Genomic DNA, 26595 nt, shown 5'->3' with positions numbered 1-26595 from the left:
CATTGATCATAGTATTAACTACTGTGTTGATTCTAGAGTGATATATTTTTTCAAGACATTGGTCTTAAAGTGTTTTTTAAATGTGTGAATAGAACTGGAACATTTTAAGGAATAATCCAAGCTGTTCCACAGTTGAACCCCCCTGACAGAAACACATCTACTTTTTAAGCTTGTTCTTATCTTAGCTTTCTGGAAGACAGCTGAACCAACTGAGAACGTGCCTGGTATGTTAACGTAACATATTATGGTAAGAGTCATTCAAATAACTATAACATATAGAACATGCTGTACGTTTACCAAACAATCTGTCACTCCTAATCGCTAAATCCCATGAAATCTTATACGTCTAGTCTCTTACGTGAATGAGCTAAATAATATTATTTGATATTTTACGGTAATGTGTTAATAACTTCACACATAAATCGATCCTGAGTATAAGTCGCACCCCCAGCCAAACTATGAAAAAACTGCGACTTATAGTCCGAAAAATACGGTAATGTTAATGACTAAAATAAGCCTTGAAATATTAAAACTTTTGCCAATACTTTGTAAAAAAAAAAAAAAAAAATCCGTCAAATTAGGCCTCAACAATCATACAAAAAAGCCTGCAAAATCTTGTGTTAAAATGAGATTAAGCAAAGTCAATAACAGTGAATTTTAACACAGATCTATAAATCATGAGGGACTTTTTCTTCTTTTCTCAGATAATGATGCTGTTTTTCTTTTTTAAGTCAAAATACTATTGTCACAATTCAGTGTGGACTATTATTATTTTACACTAATTATGGACATGTGTGGAAGTAACAGACTATTGGCGATCTAGCACGGCGCACTACTAAGGAGAACCATTATTCTGCGGCATGTGGGTGCTAAGCTAATGCTAAGTGCCAAGTCTGCTGTGCAGGTGGCTGCCGTGTCGGGCCAATAAAACAGGCCTGTTAGTCTGGACCGTAAGCGTCTGCAAGGGCCCTCGCTGCATGGCACCCTGCTGGGTTCAAACAGTGCAGCTACTGGCACAGACAAGGGAAGGCTGGCTTGTGGGCACCGTTTTTTGAGTTTATACTTACAGTAAAAGAGGTACAACGTGCTTCAAAGTTACCTGCATTATTACTATATGATTAAGAACAACTCTAAATGCATGGTCAAAGATCCTACCAGGCATCCTCAAACAGTATTACAAAGCAATATGGATTTGCTTTCATCTTACATATGCAGAACACTGATATGTTTATGATCATGGCTGCATATCGTTGTGGTGTATAAAGTACTGTGTAGCTAAATGAGGTTACCAAAATACTGTACAATGCTTTATCAATATTATTAGGTGTACTTTACTTCAAAGACTTTAAATCCACGGTCAACAACTACAAATCAACAGTAAAGACAAGCAAATTGTTGGTACTAATGTAAAATAAATTAGAAATTAGCTTAATATTATATTCTAGAAGAGTGGTTCGCAAACTTTTTTCATCAATAATACAAAAATAATACATATTTGCACGTGCTATCGTAATGTAATGATACTAGCGTCAGAAAACCACCTCAGAAAACACTTTGCTCTGGAGCATACTAGGCCCAAGTACTCATTAAAAACAAGGCAGAGGTTTTATTTAGCAAGTATATTGAATATTTTGGGCCATTGTAACATTACACAGTTTGAACAGTAACACTTTATTTAAGAAAATAAAACACTAATCAATTAAGTGATTCCGTGGTATACCACTCGATAAAGCTCGAGTACCATAGTTTAAGAATCACTACTGTGATACGCGGGCTCATTCTAGTGCAGGGGTGTCAAACTCATTTTATATCGGGGGCCACATGGAGAAAAATCTACTCCCAAATGGGCCGGACTGGTAAAATCACGGCACGATAACTTAGAAATAAAGACAACTTCAGATTGTTTTCTTTGTTTAAAAATAGAACCAGCACATTCTGAAAATGTACAAATCTTAATGTTGTTGGGGTTTTTATACACTTACATGTTGCGGTTAATTGTATTCTACCAATATTTGTCGTTATTTATACTTTCTGAATGAATTATGTGATAATGTTCATCAGTCAACTCGTTGGTGTTAATGTTCAATCTATCAAGATAAAAAAATAATATCAAAATCAAATTACAGGATGTTATTTATGTATTTTGCTCATTTTCTCCGACTGGTGCACTAATCTCATGCGGGTATTTTTTTTTTTACATATGTAGCATCATCTACAAAGATACAAAGAATTGCTATTACGACATCTAGTGGACACATTTAGAACAGCTGTTTCTTTCATTTAAAAATTTCAGCTAATTTTTATACTTAGCAAACTCATCTCAACCCACAACCCCCTCCACATCCCACCCAGCCGATTGTAAATAATTCTATGTATATACTCTGATGATTAACTTGTGTGATGACTGTATTATGCTGATATTATATTTGTACCATGAATTGATTAATGTGGACCCCGATTTAAACAAGTTGACAAACTTATTTGATTGTTACCATTTAGTGGTCAATTGTACGGAATATGTACTGTACAATCTACTAATAAAAGTTTCAATCAATCAATCCCGCGGGCTGGATAAAACCGCCTTCAATGGAAGTCGTTACAACCTGACTACTGTAGGCCGTGGTCGATGTCAAAATAAACAATTAAGACACAAACGTCTCACTTCGTCATTTCCATCACTCAATACGTGTGGGAACCGAATTTTCTCCACATTCTACACTAACGTTCGTCCTTCTCCCAGCCTCCAAGCCAATCAACACACAGAAATACATTTAAGCAAAGACAAACATTGGTAGAGAAAGCTGCACTTAACATATATCGTAAATTCCGGACTATAAGCCGCTACTTTTTTCCTCAACTTTGAACGCTGCGACTTACAAGACAGAGCGGCTAATTTATGGATTTTTCTTTGCAATAATAAAAATAATTTTATTTAAAAAAAAACAGGCAAAAACACTCAGAAGAAGTTTTTTTGTTTGTAGTGTGGCGCCATCCTTTGAACAAATTGGCTCATTGCAGGTGCTGCAGTGTCCTTCCATTTATCGGTAGTGCTTTTTTTTTTTTATCAACTGGCATGCTGTTTAGTCTTCTAACCGTCCATAGCGTATGGATTCTTCATTCATCACTCCAAGCAACGTTTGTAAGTTTTACAATATAACTAAAACTGTTTATACTTACTAAACCGTCCCATGTGTGATGTCTGTAGGAGTGTTTTCATGCATATTTGCACAAGCTATCGTAATGTAATGATGCTAGCATTGTGAGCATTAGCTAATATGCTAAGACGTTTACGAGTGTTAACTTAAAACGGCATTATTTTTGTATTGTTTCAGTGTCACAAATTCCTTAGTAAATTCACTAAAATGTAATTGTGGAGTTGTTGAGTCTGTTTAGTTGATTGGAGAGCTAGCTTCCGCAGCTTGTGGGTCCATGACAATGATTTCTGTTTTGTTTGATCAGCCGTTTTACTGCCGTGTTAGATAGGGATGATACTCGAAACCGGTTTTCCCGGTTGTTTGATAAGAAAAGAACCGAGTCCTCGGACTCGAATCCCTTTTTGAGAACCGGTACTCGTTATCGAGACCACTATAGTAAAGGAAAAGAGTTGATTCTTTATTCGAATCCCGTCCCGACCAGAAATGCTCCGTGGGACATCACAAGAAATGACGTCACGTAGCTCAGTCATTAGGCGCAGATAGGGAAAGCAGGAAAACAATGGACGGGAAAAAGCGCTCCAAGGTGTAATAAAGTTCAAAACAAAAGCTATAATCCATCGAATAACTTTACTGAGAGATTTTAGCAGGGTAAAACACATGACGAACACTTTTACGACCAACCGGAAACATAGCAACCAGGCTAGCAACGCACCTCCTTTACGGCAGCTGTCACAACGTTCTTAAAACATCCGCAGCACATACATATATATACAACATATCTACCTTTTTTAACTTTTGTTTTTCTTTCCTTGTAAACAACACAAAATCACACTGTAGATGTGTTGTCTGTCTAGTTATAAATAATGCAGACGAGGCGTGTTGGCTGAGTTCTTGACGTTTACTTTCACAGCGTGGCAACATGCAACACTTTTCGGGGCTAACGCGCATGCTCGTAACTCCCGTTGCATGCTGGGTAGTGTAGTTGTTATATTCTCTAGCTCATAACATGTTTCCCCATATAAAGAAATAATGTTAACTTAATAAAGTGTATTTCTTTTTTTAGCTTTAACTTTTCATTTTTTAGCATTGTAACCACATTTGCAAAGAACTTTTCTCTTCATAGAATTTTCTTTCAAAAAAGAAATAAAGTGCAAAAATGTCAAAGCATCATAACAAACAGTTATGTCAAATAGCAGCAGAAGTGCACTTTTTGGAGAGCTGTATTATTTTCAGTTTTGTGCCCAAGGGACTGATTTTATTTAACACTATATTATTATTTATACACCTATAGTGATCACAGAGACAGGTTGTTTTTGTGTTACTGTATATATTTGTTTCTCTGAAAAATCCCACTTAATATACTTTGGGTAACAACAGTCAATCATTATTTATTTTGTTTTATTTTTTTAGGTGGGTAACAGTCAATATTTATTTATTTATTAGATTTTATTTTTTTATTATATAATAAAAGTGAGCTTTTGTTAAACCAAATATTGTGTGTTTTTTTCCACATACAACAACCTATCTGGACTCGATAAGAGAATCGATAAGGAATCGGTTCGATAAGAGGATTCGATAATAGGCTCGAACTCGATAATTCCTTATCAAACATCATCCCTAGTGTTAGACGTTTGGAAACAATTAAGGTATGTAAATCATCATCATCATCATCATTTCTTTTTATTCCTTTCATAAAAATGCATATATACAAGCCATGTACAGTTGACACTTTCATTGTTTTTTAGTTTCTTATACATTTCCATGATCAGAAAGGAGCAGATGGAAATAAACATTTACAGAATATTTCTGTGTAAATAACTAATTTCACAACGTATATATCTGCGGCTTATTGTCAAGACTTGGACTTTGACGTGGTTTCTTTTCCTATGGTGCAAAGGATTTGGACCGGACATGGCATGAAGGTAAATACATATATAATTTTAACACTCAAAAAATGAACAAACAAAAGGCGCTCACAGTGGAGGCACAAAACTTAACGAAGGGAACAAAAACGCCCGCAGGAGCAAAGGTCATCGCCTCTGTCAATGGTGTTGAGGGCGGAGCACCATCAGATAGGGGCGGGGCATGTGCTGACGGCGAGACACAGCTGGCAGGTGATTAGATTTCACAGGTGGTACGTGGTAATCTAATCATCTGTTGTTTTTAACAGTGAGCGGCCGGGAGCAGAGAAGGAGAAATGATACGGACGTGACGGGAAGGTCACGTTCGGCTGAAGAAAGACTTTGTGATAAATATATGCACATTAAAACCTTGTTAAACCTGCACGCTTGGCTCTTGTGCCTCGTCTACAGCGGAGCTGCTAGGAAGTGACTTCCACGTACTCTAATCCTTATTTATGGAAAAAAAATAAAAAATCTCCGAAAAAGTGGGTGCGGCTAATATCCTGGTGCGCTCTATAGTCTGTAAAATACGCTGAGTACAGTACAATATGTACATTTTTAGTTAATCCTTAAAAACTGTTTTGGGTTTTTTTTTTTAGTATAATGTTTATTTAACTTTTATATGCAATTAATTGTATTTGATTAATTATTTTAGTGCAGTACTTTATTTTCCTTTATTCAATAACAGTGTTACTGTTCAAACTGTGTGTAATCTTAAAGTGGCCAAAAATATTAAATAAAACCTGTGCCCTGTTTTTAATGAATACTTAGGCATACTATGCTATTGTATTTTAATGTTGGTCATTAAGGTGGTACTTGGAAAGCCAAGTGTTTTCCAAGGTGGTACTTGGAGAAAACCAGTAATACCCTTGAACAACTTCAAGGTCTAAGAACAAGTCAGTGGAAGTTAAGAGTCTCATATCTAAATAACGAACCTTCAGTTCTCCCGACGCTACTTTGAAGACCAGCTCCACCACGGAACCAACCGCCAGTCGAGCTGCGCTGGATGAATGGACCTCATTCCAGATGGTGTCACTGTCCACCTGCAAACAAAAACACATGCGTCAACGTGAAGAGATTTTTGACATGAATTAAAGGTTACTTTTCAACGTTTGTGGTGGGAATCGTTAGGCAGGAAATATTTACAGTGGAAACTCGATTCTTTTTGCAAACTTTTCAATTTACGAACCATTGCATAGAGCCAGACATACCTCCGTGTACGAACCGTGTCTCTGTGTACGAACGCTTTATTCATTCATTTTTTTTACAAATTTTGTCCATTTGGCTAACTCGATATGAAGACTATTTGCGAGGAGTACATTGTTGGCGCTCTCAAGTTTGGAAGAAACCCCGAACCAGGCTTCGTACCATAGACCGTTTTTAATTGTGATGAGACTGGACTTTTCTGGAATAAGACGCCAAAATGGACTAATATCACAGTGGAGGAGAAGGCATTAGTGGGATACAAGTCAATAAAGGATCAAAACACACACACACATACACACACACACACACACACACACACACTGCAAAAACTGAAATCTAAGTAAGATTAAATATCTCAAATAAGGGTGATATTTGCTTATTTTCTGTCTGATAAGATCATTCTTCTCACTAAGCAGATTTTATGTTGGAGTGTTTTATTTGTTTTAAGGGTTTTGGTCCTAAATGATCTCAGTAAGATATTACAGCTTGTTGCTGAGATTTTATAACCTATATTGAGTAAAACATGCTTGAAACTAGAATAAAAACTGATGCAAAGCTGTGTCATTAACACTCACAAGTATAAAACTACTTTTTTAAAGTAATCATTTTTTATTTCAAGCATGAACAAAAAAATCATGATGCCGAGCGCATATCATTATGTCACTATAATGGCACTATAGCATTTTTTCTACCAAGAAAAGTGCACTTGTTATTAGTGAGAATATACTTATTTTAAGGTATTTGTGGGTTCCTTCTAGGTTAGCTAATTTTACTTGTTTTGGAAAGTCTTGACAAGCCAAATGTTCTTGTTCTATTGGCAGAAAACTTTGCTTAGTTCAAATAAAATACCCCTCATTTTTGTATTTTTTTTCTTGTTTTTGAACACTGACTTTATGCAGTGCACACACACACACACACACACTCAAACTCACACACACGGCTCTTGTCTGCCTCCTCCTTGCTTCAGTCATTTACTGATGATAAGGTAGCGGTAGAAATGGATGGATGGATGGAAGGTTAAGTGGATTTTACTTCATAAATCTTTATCATTGTAGCAATATGGTTGTTAACTTTAAGGCCTTTTGTGATTTCAGATCGTTTGTGAGGACACCAAAGGGACTTCTGCATGTGTGTGTGTGGAGGAGCAGCGCATGCAGGACAATTCAGCTTGTCATAATAAAGAGATAGTTGATTCGAACTATGAACCCTCAAGATACTGGCCGGCTGCGCTACCATCTGAGCGGGTTGTAAGCGGGTTCTACTGTACTTGTTTGACTGGTTGAGTCAATCAGAACACATGCGGACCACGACGCCATGACAGATTGTATACAGGAGTGATGTACTTGATAATATACACAGCCTCCGCCAGGCATGGCAGATAAACAGTGACGAGAAGTTGGCGGAGGAACAGAAGAACGTGGAGGTCTTTGTGTCATTGTGTTTGGACCGCACACATGTGCCGTTGTTGATGCCGGAGTTCTTTTGCGGTTTCCAGAAGTAAACTCGGGGCCCGACTGCGACATGCCAGCCTGGTTTTTCTATCAGACGGCCGACTTTTCGGCGCATATTTTCAAATAGTCGACTGGCAGAGAGTCTGATTACACTTGTCGCCTTCAATCAGTCAACTAAGCAAAGGATTCGATAGCTCTGCATTTCCACATTCCTCCTCTTTAGTCACGGGAAGGGTCAAGGCAGGAACATCCAGAGAGAGGAAGATATTAAGCAGCACATGCATGTAAGATCAGGGGTCCCAAAGTCGCTGCACCTATTGTTTACATCAAAATTTTAACCACCTGACTCATTTTATATACTAGCAGCAACTGTAGTGACCCTGGCCTGATGCATTAAAGGGGAACTGCACTTAAAGGGAATGTTGCCTATTACTCACAATCCTTATGCAAGACAAGAACGCACATATTTTTCACTTTTTTATGATATCTAACTCGTACAGAAATGTTAGCAAAAGTCGATACTGCCGATACCAAATTTGTCATCACTTCTCAAATCGAAAATGTGATATTTTTGATACTCTAGTTCAGGGGTCCCCAAACTTTTTGACCCGGGGGCCGCATTGCAATGGAGCAGACGGGAGTTGCTCTAATCTGCCTATACAGCGCTCTGAAATATATCCAAAAGCCTCCATTAGTGATGTGCAAATCGATACTGAAATATCGATACTGCTGATACCAAATCTGTATAACATCACTTCTCAAATCGAAAGTGAGATATTTTTGATACTCTAGTTTGGGGTCCCCAAACTTTTTTGCCACATTGGGTTAAAAAAAATTGGATATATATATATATATATATATATATATATATATATATATATATATATATATATATATATATATATATATATATATATATATATATATATATATATATATATATATATATATATACACTACCGTTCAAAAGTTTGGGGTCACATTGAAATGTCCTTTTTTTTTGAAGGAAAAGCACTGCACTTTTCAATGAAGATAACTTTAAACTAGTCTTAACTTTAAAGAAATACACTCTATACATTGCTAATGTGGTAAATGACTATTCTAGCTGCAAATGTCTGGTTTTTGGTGCAATATCTACATAGGTGTATAGAGGCCCATTTCCAGCAACTATCACTCCAGTGTTCTAATGGTACAATGTGTTTGCTCATTGGCTCAGAAGGCTAATTGATGATTAGAAAACCCTCGTGCAATCATGTTCACACATCTGAAAACAGTTTAGCTCGTTACAGAAGCTACAAAACTGACCTTCCTTTGAGCAGATTGAGTTTCTGGAGCATCACATTTGTGGGGTCAATTAAACGCTCAAAATGGCTAGAAAAAGAGAACTTTCATCTGAAATTATATATATATATATATATATATATATATATATATATATATATTATATATATATATATATATATATATATATATATATTACTGTACAATGTCTTCTCCCACTGGAATGCCGACTGATGGGATGTTTATATCTTCCGGTTTAGTTGAAGAATTAATCATAATCCTCACAAAGGGTTAAACAAAAGTGCCACAAAAAAAACATATTTTTTGTGTATTTCCCGCCATATCCGTGTATAAGTCGACTGTCAAAGTAGATCAACTTTTTGGTTTCTGGTCACAACCGTCTACTATCCAGGTGGAAGTCATGATTTATAATCTAGAATTGACTTTCACCAGCTAAGAGGCGATGCAGCAGCACACCGGCTGATGATGTCAATATAGCAGCATAGGGTAGTTAGCTCTATGTAATCACGATGCCGCAAAAAATTGCTTGTGCTAAAAGTGCTTATTATAACAATATTGCTAATACTTTGTGAATATTCAGGTTCTGAGGTATAAATGGAGTTGTTGGTGGTTTTTGGATGGGTTTTATGAGCGGAATAGTGTACTTCCATTAGCTGCATTGTTAGCCACCTCCTACTGGCCATGTTTTATGATTTAGAATATATAAGGAAAAAAAATGCTCTTGTCTTCCTTAATGATAGGCAAACTCCAAAAAAATATCAAATGTACGATTGTTTCCCACTCTTGAGTGCCACAGGAGGTGGTGACAGACAGGAAGTTGCTCTTTGATTGGTCTAACAGTAGCCATAAAGGTACTCATGGTGAGTTTAACAACAGATTGGAACCAGCAGGGGGTCATTACTCAACATTCTGACTCACCGTGGCATAAAAACAACAAACCCTATAACCATCACACAAAAATGCAGCTATTACAAATAGTGGAGAATAATAAACAATGTGTACTTTGAGCAACTATTCCGAAAAGCATGCTGGGTGTCGGAATCACTCCAGTTGCTGCGAATGCTTCAAAACGTTGCTCAAACAAAATGAAAATAGCTAAAGTTGCACCAATTTATAAGACTGGAGACAAACACCAATTTACAAATTACAGACCTTTTTCTTCACTTCCACAATTTTCTAAAATCATTGAAAAACTGTCCAATAACAGATTAGAGAGTTTCACAAACAAAAATAGAATACTCAAAGAGAACCAATATGGATACAGAGCTAATGTTTCAACTTTGATGGCTTTAATTGTAATTACAGAAGAAATTACCAATGCAAAAGATAGTAAAAAAATGTGCAGCAGCAGTGTTTATGGATCTAACTAAAGCATTTGACACAATTAATCACAATATTTTAATCAAAAAACTAGAACGATATGGCATCAGAGGGTTAGTCTTAAACTGGATAAGAAGTTATTTAACGAACAGGAAACAATATGTGAAGCTAGGCGAACACACATTTACAACGCTAAATATATCCTGTGGTATACCTCAAGGATCAATACTAAGACCAAAATGATTCAATCTCCATATAAATGACATTTGTAAAGTTACAAAAGATTTAAAGGCCTACTGAAATGATTTTTTTTTTTTTAAACGGGGATAGCAGATCCATTCTATGTGTCATACTTGATCATTTCGGGATATTGCCATATTTTTGCTGAAAGGATTTAGTAGAGAACATCGACGATAAAGTTTGCAACTTTTGGTCACTAATAAAAAAAAGCCTTGCCTGTACCGGAAGTAGCGTGACGTCGCAGGTTGAAGGGCTCCTCACATTTCCCCATTGTTTTCAATGATGGCCGCCAGCAGCGAGAGCGATTCGGACCGAGAAAGCGACGATTTCCCCGTTAATTTGAGCCAGGATGAAAGATTTGTGGATGAGGAACGTGAGAGTGAAGGATTAGAGGGCAGTGCAGGACGTATCTTTTTTCGCTCTGACCGTAACTTAGGTACAAGGGCTCATTGGATTCCACACTCTCTCCTTTTTCTATTGTGGATCACGGATTTGTATTTTAAACCACCTCGGATACTATATCCTCTTGAAAATGAGAGTCGAGAACGCAAAATGGACATTCACAGTGACTTTTATCTCCACGACAATACATCGGCGAAGCACTTTAGCTACGGAGCTAACGTGATAGCATCGTGCTTAAATGCAGATAGAAACAAAAGAAATAAGCCCCTGACTGGAAGGATAGACAGAAGATCAACAATACTACCAAACTCTGGACCTGTAACCACACGGTTAATGCTGTCCCGCCTGGCGAAGCCTAGCAATGCTGTTGCTAACGACGCCATTGAAGCTAACTTAGCTACGGGACCTTGTCAGAGCTATGATAAAAACATTAGCGCTCCACCTACGCCAGCCTTCATCTGCTCATCAACACCCGTGCTCACCTGCGTTCCAGCGATCGACGGTGCGACGAAGGACTTTACCCGATCATCGATGCGGTCGGCGGCTAGCGTCGGATAGCGCGTCTGCTATCCAACTCAAAGTCCTCCTGGTTGTGTTGCTGCAGCCGGCCACTAATACACCGATCCCACCTACAGCTTTCTTCTTTGCAGCCTTCATTGTTCATTAAACAAATTGCAAAAGATTCACCAACACAGATGTCCAGAATACTGTGGAATTTTGCGATGAAAACAGAGCTGTTTGTATTGAGATACAGTGTGTCCGAATACTTCCGCTTCAACCATTGACGTCACGCGCAAACGTCATCATACATAGATGTTTTCAAGCTGAAATTTCCCAGGAAATTTAAAATTGCACTTCATAAGTTAACCCGGCTGTATTGGCATGTGTTGCAATGTTAAGATTTCATCATTGATATATAAACTATCAGACTGCGTGGTCGGTAGTAGTGGGTTTCATTAGGCCTTTAACAGAAGTGTAGATAGAACATGTTAAAAGAGAAAGTAAGCAGATATTAACAGTAAATGAACAAGTAGATTAATAATTAATTTTCTATCACTTGTCCTTAATAATTTTGACAAAATAATAGAATGGAAAATGACACAATATGTTACTGCATACGTCAGCAGCTAAATTAGGAGCCTTTGTTTGCTTACTTACTACTAAAAGACAAGTTGTCTATTATGTTCACTATTTTATTTAAGGACAAACTTGTAATAATAAACATATGTTTAATGTACCCTAAGTTTTTTTTTTGTTGAAATAAAGCCGCCAATGCCATTTTCTGTGTTCCCTTTATTTAGAAAAGTACCGACAAGTATCAAAATATTGGTATCGGGACAACACTAGTAGCTTCTTACCTCAGATGCCATACCGTTCTAATTTGTTAATTCAAATATTATGATTGTTTTTGTTAAGGCCATAAACAATGCAATCTATGAAGTTAAAAAAAGAGTCACAAAATATGCTCCTCCTAAACATACAGGAACAGAAGGAGGTTAATTTGTATTATTTTGCTTTTCATATTTTTTGCTCACATGCGACATAGCGAATATGTAAATTGTACAAATTAGTCGACGGTTGTCAAGCTCCGGCAGCATGAGGATAGAATATTTACAGTGTTATTTATACGAGGCAGGAGAACGGATGTGTATGTGTGTACCAGGTAGAACAAAAATGTGGGAGCGTGTTGTATGATGGAATGATGGTTTTCCACGGGCTGACAGCCTAATTTCAGCCCCCTTCCTCTGTAGGCCAGCGCGTGCATTTTGTATGCATGGTATGACAGGAAAACAACAATTTAGCCCCATTTGCCATTATAACAAGCAGAACTGAGCCCCGGCTCTTCTTGTTCCCACCATAGCAGCCGTAAGGGCCCGAGGGAGGAGGCGGGTTGGAGGTCAAGAGAGAGGTTCTTGGACTTATAGAGGAGTTGGCGATGAAGAAAGACTGAGTTAATGGAAGTGCATGGGAGTGTACGCACACACGCGCACACACACGCACACACACACACACACACAGTCTTGTATTTCTTACCTTCTTGAGACCGCTGAAAAATGCCTACCTCTTTAGGACCGCCCTTTCTAGAAATATAAATATTCGTATTCACAACAATAATAATATATACATACGATGCAAATATAAAAAAGGTTGTTGTGAAAAATTAGTTGGAATTTCACAAGAAAAAGGTCACAATTTCACCAAAAAAACTTAGAATTTTGACAGTATTATAATAAAAGTCGTAATTTTACTTAACGCAAGTCAAAATTTTACAATAAAAACGGTATATTTGTGCACTACTAGGACAAAAGTTGGCCTTTTACTCAAAAAGAGTCGCAATTTTACAAGAAAAGCTTAAAATGTTGGCAATCATAAGAAAGGAGTCGTAATTTTATAAGAAAACTTTAAAATGTTGTCAATATTATAATAGTAATCGGAATTTTAATTGGCAAAATTATGACAAAAGTTATACTTTTACTCAAAAAGATGTCACTATTTTACGAGAACAACAAAACAATTGGCAATATTGTGATACAATTCTGAATTTTATATGACAAATGTCACCATTTTGCATTAAAAAGTAATACTTTTACATACAAAAAGTACACATTTTACGAGAAAATATTGCAATATTACAGAAACAAAAAGAATATGAGAAATTGTTCCCAATTTTATAGGAAAAAAGTCGACACATTGTGAGAAAAAGACTGCTTTTAGTTAATATTTGTTTGTTTGTTTGTAATTGGTTTTTAATCTTCCTTAATTACTTCAAGTTATAACAGTATGTCTTTATATACATACTTTTTTTTATATTTTAGGGGGCGCATTTCAATTTCTTACACACACTTCGTGTTACATATGTTGGCCAGAGGGGGAGCACTTAAAAAATGTTCACACACTTGTTATTTCATATGTTAACCAGAGGGGGAGCACCTTTAAAAGAGACACATAGTCAATTTGAAGAAAACTTTAAAATGTTGGGAATATTATAATAATAATCTGAATTTTAATTGGCAAAATTATGACAAAAGTTATAATTTTACTCAAAAAATGTCACTATTTTAGGAGAACAACAAAACAATTGGCAATATTGTGATACAAATCTGAATTTTATACGACACATGTCACCATTTTGCATTAAAAAGTAATACTTTTACATAAAAAAAGTAATAATTTACAAGAAAATATTGCAATATTACAGAACCAGAAAGAATATGAGAAATTGTTCCCAATTTTATAAGAAAAAACTCGACACATTGTGAGAAAAAGACTGCTTTTAGTTTTTTGTTTGTTTGTTTGTTTCTAATTGTTTTTTAATCTTCCTTAATTACTTCAAGTTATGACAGTACGTCTCTATATACAAACTTTTTTTAATATTTTGGCCAAAGGGGGCACATTTCAATTTCATACACACACTTGTTATTACATATGTTGGCCAGAGGAGGAGCACTTCGAATTTTTTACAAACACTTGTTATTTCATATGTTGACCAGAGGGGGAGCACTTGTAAAACCGACACAGTTAAATTAAAAAATCCCTCCTTTTAGGGACCACCCTAATTTTGATAGATTTCACCACCAGGGGTGCAAATGAGATCTTTATTTTTTGTTTTTTGTAATGTGCTTAAGGCCGATGACAAATGAGTCACGGACCACAGATGGCCCCTGTGCCGCACTTTGGGCAACCCAGCTGTAGACGCCAACTGTCAATTGCCACTATAGTCTTAGTATCATGTATTTGTTCATCCTGTGATCGGGTTGTCTTACGTCAGCACAGGAAGTCGTAAAATATTTTTTTTGTGGATGAATAGGGAAGTCCTTCTTTAGCTGCCGTCTTGTTTTATCATATCTTGCTGCCTTTGCACCTGTCCATGTTTACTTTTGTATGCACATGAAAGCAACAAAAAAAAAATCCTGACTTTGGAGCAATGTTCACGGACTCTAGAATTTGGCTCTCTATTAGATGCAATGGTTTTTCCGTATCGGGACCATGATTTTGCGTCCTAACTTGTTCACCGGTCCTCATTTGGAAGGTACTTTTCCTTGTTGATGTCTCAAGAAGGGTAGAAATACAAGAACACACACACACACACACACACACACACACACACACACACACACACACACACACACACACACACACACACACACACACACACACACACACACACACACACACACTCAAAGACAAACATTCGAGCAAAATCTATCACATAGAAAATACTTTAAGCAATTAAATCATCGCTAACATAATACATCCATAAGACATACAAATAACAATGTTAATGTAAACACACACATGCACACACACACACACACACACACATCTCGTATGCAGAAAACATCTGGTTACAATTACAAATACAGCGGAAAGGCAAGCAACAGCTTTTGTTGCCTCTGGTGCTCGAGGGGCGGCGTTTGTGTGCGTGCGAGTGTGGTAAGATTGTGTCTGTTTGCTGGAACAAGAGCAAATAGAAGTTATTATTCAGGCAGGGGACGCTGAGTGAGTAGGCGTCTAGTGCAGCAACTCAGTTTATTTGTTAACAGAAATATGATTGTCCAACAGAGACGTTGTGTATTTGATTGGTTAATCCGATGTTATCAAAACATAGTTTTGATAATTAAGTAAGACACCTCATCAGCGGCGTGGGAGAGTGTGTGTGTGTGTGTGTTTTTCTGCCTTTTAAATTACATGAGAGTTAATCAAAAAAATAATATATATCAATAATAATATTGCTTGAATTAATTTAAGGATATCTAAAACAGAGGTGTCAAACGTACGGCCCGAGGGCCGGATCAGGCCCGCTCGGCCATCAGGCACATGAACAATAACAAGATCTGATAGCTCAGTTACAGCTCATGTTATTCTATTCTGTGTAGAGATGTCCGATAATGTATTTTTTGCCGATATCCCGATATTGTCCAACTCTTAATTACAGATTCCGATATCAACCGATACCGATATATACAGTCGGGGAATTAACACATTATTATGCCTAATTTTGTTGTGATGCCCCGCTGGATGCATTAAACAATGTAACTTTACCATGAATTGATTAACGTGGACCCCGACTTAAACAAGTTGAAAAACTTATTGGGGTGTTACCATTTAGTGGTGAATTGTACGGAATATGTACTGTACTGTGCAATCTACTAATACAAGTTTCAATCAATCAATCAATCAAAAACAAGGTTTACCAAAATAAGAGAACAACTTCAACTCCAGTTATAGAAAAAAAGTGGCAACATGGCATTGCCATATTTATTATTGAAGTCACAAAGTGCATTATTTTTTTTTAACATGACTCAAAACAGCTTTGAATTTGGGACATGCTCTCCCTGAGATAATCCTGATACCCACTACAACTATGGGAAATACTATACTTTGACTTTCACAAAGTGCATAATTTTTAATTTTTTTTAACATGCCTCAAAACAACAGCTACAAAAACAATGAAGATTGATTGATTGATTGAGCGAGACTTTTATTAGTAGGTTGCACAGTGAAGTACATATTCCGTACAATTGACCACTAAATGGTAACACCCGAATAAGTTTTTCAACTTGTTTAAGTCGCGGTCCACTTAAATTGATTCATGATACAGATATATACTATCATATATACTATCATCATAATACAGTCATCACACAAGATAATCACAATGAATTATTTACATTATTTACAATCAGGGGTGTGGAGGGGGGGTTAGGATATGGACATCAAGTAGTGGACATAGAGAGCGAGAGAGAGAGAGAGAGAGAGAGAGAGAGAGAGAGAGAGAGAGAGAGAGAGAGAGAGAGAGAGAGATCAGAAGGCATAAGAAAAAGTATCTGCATTTGATTGTTTACATTAGATTGTTAGCAATCCGGGGAGGGTGTTAGTTTAGGGTTGTAGCTGCCTGGAGGTGAACTTTTATTGCAGTTTTGAAGGAGGATAGAGATGCCCTTTCTTTTATACCTGTTGGGAGCGCATTCCACATTGATGTGGCATAGAAAGAGAATGAGTTAAGACCTTTGTTAGTTCGGAATTTGGGTTTAACGTGGTTAGTGGAGCTCCCCCTGGTGTTGTGGTTATGGCGGTCATTTACGTTAAGGAAGTAGTTTGACATGTACTTCGGTATCAGGGAGGTGTAGCGGATTTTATAGACTAGGCTCAGTGCTAGTTGTTTAACTCTGTCCTCCACCTTGAGCCAGCCCACTTTAGAGAAGTGGGTAGGAGTGAGGTGGGATCTGGGGTGGAGGTCTAGCAGTAACCTGACTATCTTGTTCTGAGATGTTTGGAGTTTAGATTTGAGGGTTTTGGAGGTGCTAGGGTACCAGGAGGTGCATGCGTAATCGAAAAAGGGTTGAACGAGAGTTCCCGCCAGAATCCTCAAGGTGCTTTTGTTGACCAGAGAGGAGATTCTGTAGAGAAATCTCGTTCGTTGGTTAACCTTTTTGATTACCTTGGTTGCCATTTTATCACAGGAAAGGTTAGCCTCTAGAATGGAACCTAGGTAGGTGACCTCATCTTTCCTGGTGATAACAATGTCACCCACTTTTATGGTGAAGTCATTGACTTTCTTGAGGTTGATGTGGGACCCAAACAGGATGGATTCTGTTTTACCCAAGTGTATGGATAGCTTGTTGTCAGCGAGCCAGGTGCAAGTTCTACAGAGCTCAGCACTGAGGATTTTCTCCACCTGTGACTTGTCCTTGCCGGATACCAGCAAGGCAGAGTCATCCGCAAACAAAAACAATTCACAGTCGCATGCCGATAAACAACCCAATAATATCAACCTCAAATTACTCCTTTCAACTCTCAAAAAGCAATGCAATAAATTAAGAAATAAGTCAACCAACCTGACTAAATCCTTAAAAAAAAATTACATTAACGACAAAATAGAGGAAAACACAAATAAGCCACGTGAGCTCTGGAAAATTCTCAACAACCAGCTTCCTGGTTGCAGCCAGAAACTTAAAGCAAGACTCACCAACATCAGCATCAAGGAGGGTGACTCCCTCATTACAGACAAAATGGAGGTAGCTAGCAGACTTAACATCTTTTTCACCAGCATAGCCGCAACCCTTGTCAACAAGCTGTCCCACCACCATGTGTCAGTGGAGTGGTTAGTTCTGAAGCCGGATTGGAATTTGTACATGAGTTTATTAGTGGCAAGGTAACTATCGACCTGTTCATAAACAATTTTTTCCATTACTTTTGAAATGGAACTGAGAATAAGGCACACAGCTTCAGTCCAGAGTATACTCGTCCGTGTTTTACCGGATATGTATCGCTCCGTACAGCGCCGTCTTGAAAAGTCATTCATTTTACTTCTTGAAACCGATACCGATAATTTCCGATATTACGTTTTAAAGTATTTTTAGGCCGATAATATCATAAATAAATCCCTAATTCTGAGTTATGTGTTTTATGTTGCACGATTGCGCCAAATAAAAGTCCTAGTTTGTAAACCCGTTCTCAAACAATGGCAATAAAATCTCTTCTGATTCTGATTCTGATAAACATTAACCTGTAATTTTTGAATGAAAAAATCAGCTGTTCTAAATGTGTCCACTGGATGTCGTAATAGCAATTATTTGTATCTTTGTAGATCAGTGGTGTCAAAGTCTAGGCCTGCGGGCCAGATGACTTATCTATGGCCCGCGGGATGATATTTTATTAGTATTAAAACTAGAGATGTCCGATAATGGCTTTTTTGCAGATATCCGATATTCCGATGTTGTCCAACTCTTAATTACCGATTCCGATTTTAACCAATACCGATATGAACAGTCATGGAATAAACACATTATTATGCCTAATTTTGTTGTGATGCCCCCTGCTGGATGCAGTAAACAATGTAACAAGGTTTCCCAAAAAAAATCAACTCAAGTTATGGAAAAAAGTGGCAACATGGCACTGCCATATTTATTATTGAATTCACAAAGTGCATTATTTTTTTAAACATGCCTCAAAACAGCAGCTTGGAATTTGGGACATGCTCTCCCTGAGATAATCCTGAGACCCACTACAACTATGGGAAGTACTATAATTTGACTTTCACAAAGTGCATTATTTTATTTATTTTTTAAGCATGCCTGGAAACAACAGCTACAAAAACAATGAAGGCACACAGCTTCAGTCCAGAGTATACTCGTCCGTGTTTTACCGGATATGTACCGGTCCGTACAGCGGCGTTTTAAAAAGTAATTAATTTTACTTCTTGAAACCGATACCGATAATTTCCAATATTACATTTTAAAGTATTTGTCGGCCGATAATATCATAAATACATCTCTAATTCTGTGTTATGTGTTTTATGTTGCACGATTGCGCCAAATAAAATTCATAGTTTGTGAACCCGTTCTCAAACAATGGCAATAAAATCTCTTCTGATTCTGATAAACATTAACCTGTAATTTTTGAATCAAAGAATCAGCTGTTCTTAATGTGTCCACTGGATGTCGCTATAGCAATTATTTGTATCTTTGTAGATCAGTAGTGTCAAAGTTTTGGCCCGCGGGCCAAATGACTTATCTATGGCCCCAGGGATGATATTTTTTTAAGTATTAAAATCGGCCCGCAGGCTATTTTGCAGGCACCAATACTCCATCAGTGTTGGCGCTAGGAATTTTCCCAGGGACCCCATCAAGTCATAAAAATGGGGTCCCACTGTAAATTTTTGGGGTGTCACTTTTTCATAAGCGTTTTGAAAACAAATGATAAATGTATGCATTATCCTGTTATATCACACATTCTATATTGTGTTTTGGAAAAAAGAATGTCATAAATGTTAATTCATTAAAAAATTATTATACAAAAGAAAATGTTTTTTTATGCATATGTAAATGTATTCAGTTATAAACATTTATTCACTTTTTTCTTTCCTTAATGGATCTAAACTTTACCGCTGCTGGTATTTTTTTCTATATTTTTATTTTAATATTTTCAGAATGTGTTTGTTTATTTTTGGCCAAAGTAAGACAAAGAAAACAATTTGAAGTTGTCTTTATTTTTTAGTTTTAATGCCATGATTTTTATAGTCCGGCCCGCGGGTGCACATATTTTCCTCCATGCGGCCCCTGAGCTAAAAAGGAGTTTGACACCCCTGATTTAAAACTACTTCACAATCAGAATCATTTTTAGTGCATTTACACATTCAAATAGTTTGTCTTGGTGTATTGTTGCAAAAACAGCATAAGCAATAAGGCCAAAATAGCAAGAACTTAAGTAAAAAAATTAAATCAAATGTAAGAAGCAATGGACATAATATATAATATAATTTAAAATGTGTCAAATATAAGCATAGTCAAAACAAAAACAAAATAAGAAACACACAAAATGTACAAAAGTCCCTAAATGTACCGACACTTTATATCCACAATACAAAATGGTTCATTCCACCTGGATAGCGGAAACCTAACTTCAAACATCATTAAAGCTCACTTTTTTTTTTTTTCGGAACTGGGGTGAGGTGATAGAAATAAGGGAAAACATATAATAAATCTCTTGGCAACGTATGTACAAGTTTCACTTTTGCATCTCACAACTGTGGTGCATTCAAAGACCCTCCAATAAAGTTACAAACAGAGGCATCACTAAGTTTCGAAGAAAGGGGGAGACCTTACCTCATGAAAATACAATAATATAATCATAACAATAATTACATATTTAAAACTCCTACAGTATGTGTAACAGCTAATCTCTACTTTACACTGATTTATAATCATATTTAAGTGAAAACATTTAGGTCATGGAATTATTTAAATGTATATTCTGGTCACTTTGTCTGCACTTTTTTGTAAAAAAAAAATAAAAAAATAAAAATAATAATAATTAAAAATTCAATTAGATGCTTTTTAATGTATTTTCCGGATTATAGACCGCATTGGTATATAAACCGCACCCACAAAATTTTAGAAGAAAAATATATGTTTTCATATATATAAGCCGCATATATGTACGTTGCAAAATTAGTTGTTTACACAGAAATATTTTGTAAATGTTTATACCTAACTTGTTTCCAAACGGTGCCTGTAACACGGCAGTAAAACAGCTGATTAAACAAAACAGAAGTCATCGTCATGGACCCACTAGCTGCGGAAGCTAGCTCTCCAATCAGCTAAACAGACTCCATAACCCCACTGTGATGTTTTGGGGAATTTACTGAGGAATTTGTGAAACGGAAACAATACAAAAATAATGCCATTGTAAGTTAATGATGCTAACACAGACACTCATAGACGTGTTAGCATATTAGCTAATGCTAACGATGCAAGCTTCATTTTATTACGATAGCACGTACAAATATGCATGAATATACTCCTAGAGACGTCACATATGGGTCAGTTTAGTAAGTATGAATTGTTTTGGGGGGATGAATGAAGAATTTTGAACATAAATGCTATGGACAGTTTTACTTCGGGTTTAAGGCATTAAAACAGGAAGTGCATTAAACAGGCAGTGGATTTTCAACCCGCAACACCTTCAGTGAGCAAAATTGTCCAAAAAATGTCACCATAGCACAAACAATAACACACCAATACACTGTCTCTGCTTGAGTTTAATGAAAACTATTGAACACAAAACATATGGCATGTAGCGAAGAGAAGTCCATAAATTAGATGCACTGTTTTATAAGCCGCAGGGTCCAAAGCGTAGGAAAAAAGTAGCGGTTTATAGTTCATAATTTACAGTTGCTGTAGATATGTTAATCCTATATTTTTACATGTGTTTTAAAAAGCTGGTTTCAACCGAATCCATGCAATAATTAATTTTCTAGTGCATGTAAACATACCAAGTCTGTTTATGGGGCGGTGAAGTTGGGTTTCGGGTGGGATAGGGGATGTCCCTACCCGATCAGTCCGGGAAGAACCAATCAGTCCAAGCACGCGCGGATAATACGTCACTTCCTGGACTCGCAATAGTTTTACAACGGAGCTTCTGTGACGAGAGGTGCTGTAATATTTGAATGTTTTATTAATGTTTTGTATAGAATGAATAGCTTACATAGCATAAAAGACGACAACAGTATACAGAGTATTATCGTTACAATTTAAACAATTTTTACTCCTCTGTCATTGCAATGATTGACACATAGGGGCGACAGTGACTCTCATCGTGTAAATTATTTTTCAAATGTAGATTTTTTTTAAACAAGGCATATAACCTACATCTATACCTACGGCTTAACCAAAAGTAGACATTTAAATTGTCAGTGTTGTAAATTGATGTATTTGATGTAGGGTAGTAAAACGTATTTTGTACGAACCCATATGGTTTAAAAATAAAAACTGAATTCTTAAAAAAAACATGTTTTTTTTGTAGTTTTGTATGTAATCTTTTTTATGACGTTATTGGTAATAATAATAAAGATTACAAAAAAAATAAAACCATGGTAACGATGACGTAGTTGACAGGAAGTGACGTATTCTTTGCGCTTGCCTAGACCGATCCGATCTTCCGGTACAAATTAGGTAGTGACAGGGGGCCCTTTAGGATTCTTATGTGTGGGGCCCATAATTCGGTGCTATCTAACTATGTAGTGCATCTTAGGAAATGCACAGAAAAACAGACTTACCCCAATGCCTCCGCAGGGTAATCTCACAAACATCGGACTCGTAGAACCTGACAAAGAACCAGGAAGAAAACACGAATAAAGATGTTGCAAAAGAAATTGAAAACTTCAACCAAATAACATTTCTATGCTTTTATGAATGCTTGCATGACCCTGAAAACTATGGATTCGACTTCCTGACCATATTCCTCATTTTATCAGTAAAAAAGAAGTGTCACTCTAAAATCCACACATAATTCACTTTTTTTCCTTTGATACAATTCCATTTTATTTGACATACACTTGGCACGTATATGAACTACTTTGTTTGGACACACTATAACAAAATTATTATGTATTCATTAATTTGCCTTCAATCTTACAGTATTTCTTCGTTTTAAGCCTCTTTGGCATCGCTTTGCATAAAATAACGGTTATTAGATACGCATGGATTAATTAAGTGTAGAGATGTCCGATAATGGCTTTATTGCTGATATCCGATATTCCGATATTGTCCAACTCTTAATTACCGATACCGATATCAACCGATACCGATAATACAGTCGTGGAACTAACACATTATTATGCCTAATTTTGTTGTGATGCCCCGCTGGATGCATTAAACAATGTAACAAGGTTTTCCAAAATAAATCAACTTAAGTTATGGAAAAAAATGACAACATGGCACTGCCATATTTATTATTGAAGTCACAAAGTGCATTATTTTTTTTAACATGCCTCAAAACAGCAGCTTGGAATTTGGGACATGCTCTCCCTGAGAGAGCATGAGGAGGTTGAGGTGGGCGGGGTTGGGGGGGTGGGGTGGGGGGGGGGCGGGGTAGGGGGCTGCGGGGGGTGTATTTTGTAGCGTCCCGGAAGAGTTAGTGCTGCAAGGGGTTCTGGGTATTTGTTCTGTTGTGTTTATGTTGTGTTACGGTGTGGATGTTCTCCCGAAATGTGTTTATCATTCTTGTTTGGTGTGGGTTCACAGTGTGGCGCATATTTGTAACAGTGTTAAAGTTTTTATACGGCTACCTTCAGTGTGACCTGTATGGCTGTTGACCAAGTATGCATTGCATTCACTTGTGTGTGTGTGAAAAGCCATAGATATTATGTGACTGGGCCGGCACGCAAAGGCAGTGCCTTTAAGGTTTATTGGCGCTCTGTAATTCTCCCTATGTCCGTGTACACAGCGGCGTTTTAAAAAGTCATACATTTTACTTTTTGAAACAGATACCGATCATTCTGAAACCGATAATTTCCGATATTACATTTTAAAGCATTTATCGACCGATGATATCGGCAGACCGATATTATCGGACATCTCTAATTAAGTGTGAGAGAATTGGAAGGGTTGCCTAGTGGTTATCATGTTGGTCGCACAGTCAGGAGATCGAGGGTTCAAATCTCTTGTTGGAGTTGCATGTTCTCCCTGTACGTGTGGGTTTCCTCCAACATTCCTAAAATATGCATATTAGGTTACCGTATTTTCCGGACCATAGGGCGCACCGGATTATAGGGCGCATTAAAGGACTCATATTATCATCTTTTTTTTTTTCTAAATGTAAAACACTTCCTCGTGGTTTACATAACAAGTAATGGTGGGTCTTTTTTTTGTCAAAATGTTGCATAGATTATGTTTTACAGATCATCTTCAAGCCGCTTTCTGACAGTCTCTTCCGGATGCGCCGTTTTGTTGGCGGTCTTATTTACGTGGCTCACCTTCGGCAGCATCCTCTCCCCGTCATCTTTGTTGAAGCGGTGTAGCGTGCAAGGACGGGAGTGGAAGAAGTGTCAAAAGATGGAGCTAACTGTTTTAATGACATTCAAACTTTACTTCAATCAATAACGGAGCAGCATCTCCTCATCCGGAAACAACAACATCGGAAATGTGTTCCGTGAAAAACCGTCCGACCGGAACTCTCTAATAACTAAAGTTCCTTGGGTGAATAATGTAAACTCACTACACCGGTATGTTTGGTGCTTTCATGGCAAGTATACTGACAGATATAAGTAAGAACTTTACACTACTTTATATTAGAAATGGCAACAGCGGAGGATGAATGTCCCATAACAAGAAGATAGAGAAAAAGAAAAAGCTTATCGACTACGGTGTCTCCACGGACTACAAAGGCGGACGCACGCAATTTTTCAGGCTTTATGCAGATCCCAAATACAGATCAGCAGGTACCAGAAGGTTAGAAAAGTTGTTTTTGCATAATATTGCGAAACAAAATGCCAGATAATGTCTTACCTTATACACACACCATAATAATACTCCTATGTTTAATGTGCCTACAATCCATCAAGCGGTGCGGATTCATAGCTTACCAAAGTCCTACTAAAACATTCTGATAGATTTTTGAGTGTCGTGTGTAATGTTCTATATTTTCAATGGAACATATAAAATGTTGCTGTTATCTATTTGAGTCATATTGCCATCATAGTGCAGTCTACACATATCTCTTATGTTTGACTACCATCTACTGGTCACACTTATCATTACACCATGTACCAAATAAAATTGCTTCGAGGTTGTCGGTAAGCAAAACCAGAATAATTCCGTACAATAGGCGCACCGGGTTTATATAGGCACACTGTCGAGTTTTGAGGGGGAAAAAAAGATTTAAAGTGTGCCTTATAGTCCGGAAAATACGATAATTAGAGACTCTAAATATAACAAATGGTTGTTTGTGTAAATGTGCCCTGTGATTGGCTGGCGATCATCATGGGTGTACTGTACCCCACCTCACGCCCAAACTCAACTGGGATAGGCTCCAGCTCACCCGTGACCGTGTTCAAGAAAATTAATGGATAGGTGGAGAATCAAATGAAAACATTAGGAAACAAAGAAACCAGACTTCAACCCAGTAAACAATAGTACACGCTCGCTCATCAAATGCCAGTTCATTCTGACATTTCACATTTCTTTCTGGTTGAATAAACTGACTTTATTCACATATTACATTTTCACACCTCTGTTGGAATGGTTGTTACATGTGGTGTGGCTAGTGTTGATACTGGCATGATGATTATTTGATATTGTTGATATTGTTATTTTGCTAAGTTTTCTCACTGGATAGCTTTGGGGGCAACAAGTCACATGATTTGAAAGAGAGCCAATTGCATGATATCACATGGTAGGCTATAGGCTACTAGGAGTTAGCAGCTACACAATACCTAAGCACACAATAGCACACAAGCTAGACAAGACATACATACCAACATATGTAACTAGAATTTGCATTTCCGGTGGTGGAGTGTGTGGATGCTGGAACGGTTCGAATCGTTTCAGAAATGTGGGATAAGGAGAGGTTTGGTTTGTATATATTGCTCATTCATTTTCAATGGGGAGAAATTCCTGGAAATTCCGGGTAATCTTGGAATTTTCCGTACCGTGAAACATGTTGGGTGGAATTGCTGGGGTGAGTGGAGTGCGTGGATGTTGGAACAGTTCAAATCGGATGAGAAATGTGGGATATACAGTCGATTGTATATTTCCTATTCATTGTCAATGGGGAGAAAATTACCGGAAATTCTGAGAAAACCGGGAATTTGGGGGAAGGGAAAACATGGATGGTTGAAAGTTTGGATTCAGGTTTAAAATGGTGCAATATTTTGAGAATTTAGGGCTTTGTAGAACTATGAATATGTCCATTCATTTGAATGGGAAGTTCCTGGAAATTTGGGAAATTCTGGATAACCGGGAATCTTTAAAAATATTGACACTAGCACAATTGTCCTAGATGATATGAACGGGTTGGTGTTGGAATTTTTAGCATCGGTTGAAAAATGTTTGACGAGTAACAGTTTGAATTGAAATGGGTATTTCGGAATTCCTGGAATCTCGGGAAAACCGCGAATTTGTACGAAAAAATCAAAAACTAAGAGGAATGTTTTGAAGGTGGAAGGGTCAAAAACGGTTGAAATATGTGGACTGTAAAAACTTTCTGGAAATGGGTGAAAATAGGGCTTAGGAAAACAGGGATTTCTGGGAATTCCTGGAATTTTTTTGAACTTGGAAAATAGTTGTCCAAGGTAAGTGGATTGGTGGAACAGTTCTAGTTGGTTGAAAAATGTGG

The 26595-nt window shown here is 37.1% G+C and overlaps 1 protein-coding gene across 5 annotated transcripts in view; it reads right to left on the bottom strand.

Moving 5' to 3' along the window:
• The window catches only part of hdac4 (histone deacetylase 4), a 238771-nt gene that overhangs the window by 71867 nt on the left and 140309 nt on the right, over positions 1-26595 (bottom strand). For all 5 annotated transcript variants that reach the window (XM_062067611.1, XM_062067614.1, XM_062067612.1 and 2 more), the window contains exons 16-17: positions 22538-22584; positions 5992-6099 (exon numbers count right to left, since the gene is read on the bottom strand). In XM_062067611.1, coding sequence (XP_061923595.1) covers positions 5992-6099; positions 22538-22584 — 155 coding nt within the window. The remainder of the gene's footprint in view (positions 1-5991; positions 6100-22537; positions 22585-26595) is intronic.

Source organism: Entelurus aequoreus, linkage group LG13, assembly GCF_033978785.1.
Source record: "Entelurus aequoreus isolate RoL-2023_Sb linkage group LG13, RoL_Eaeq_v1.1, whole genome shotgun sequence".
NCBI classification, from domain to species: Eukaryota; Metazoa; Chordata; class Actinopteri; order Syngnathiformes; family Syngnathidae; genus Entelurus; species Entelurus aequoreus.
The sequence above is the reverse complement of the archived record's forward strand: the minus strand, read 5'-3'. Positions and strand labels throughout refer to the sequence as shown.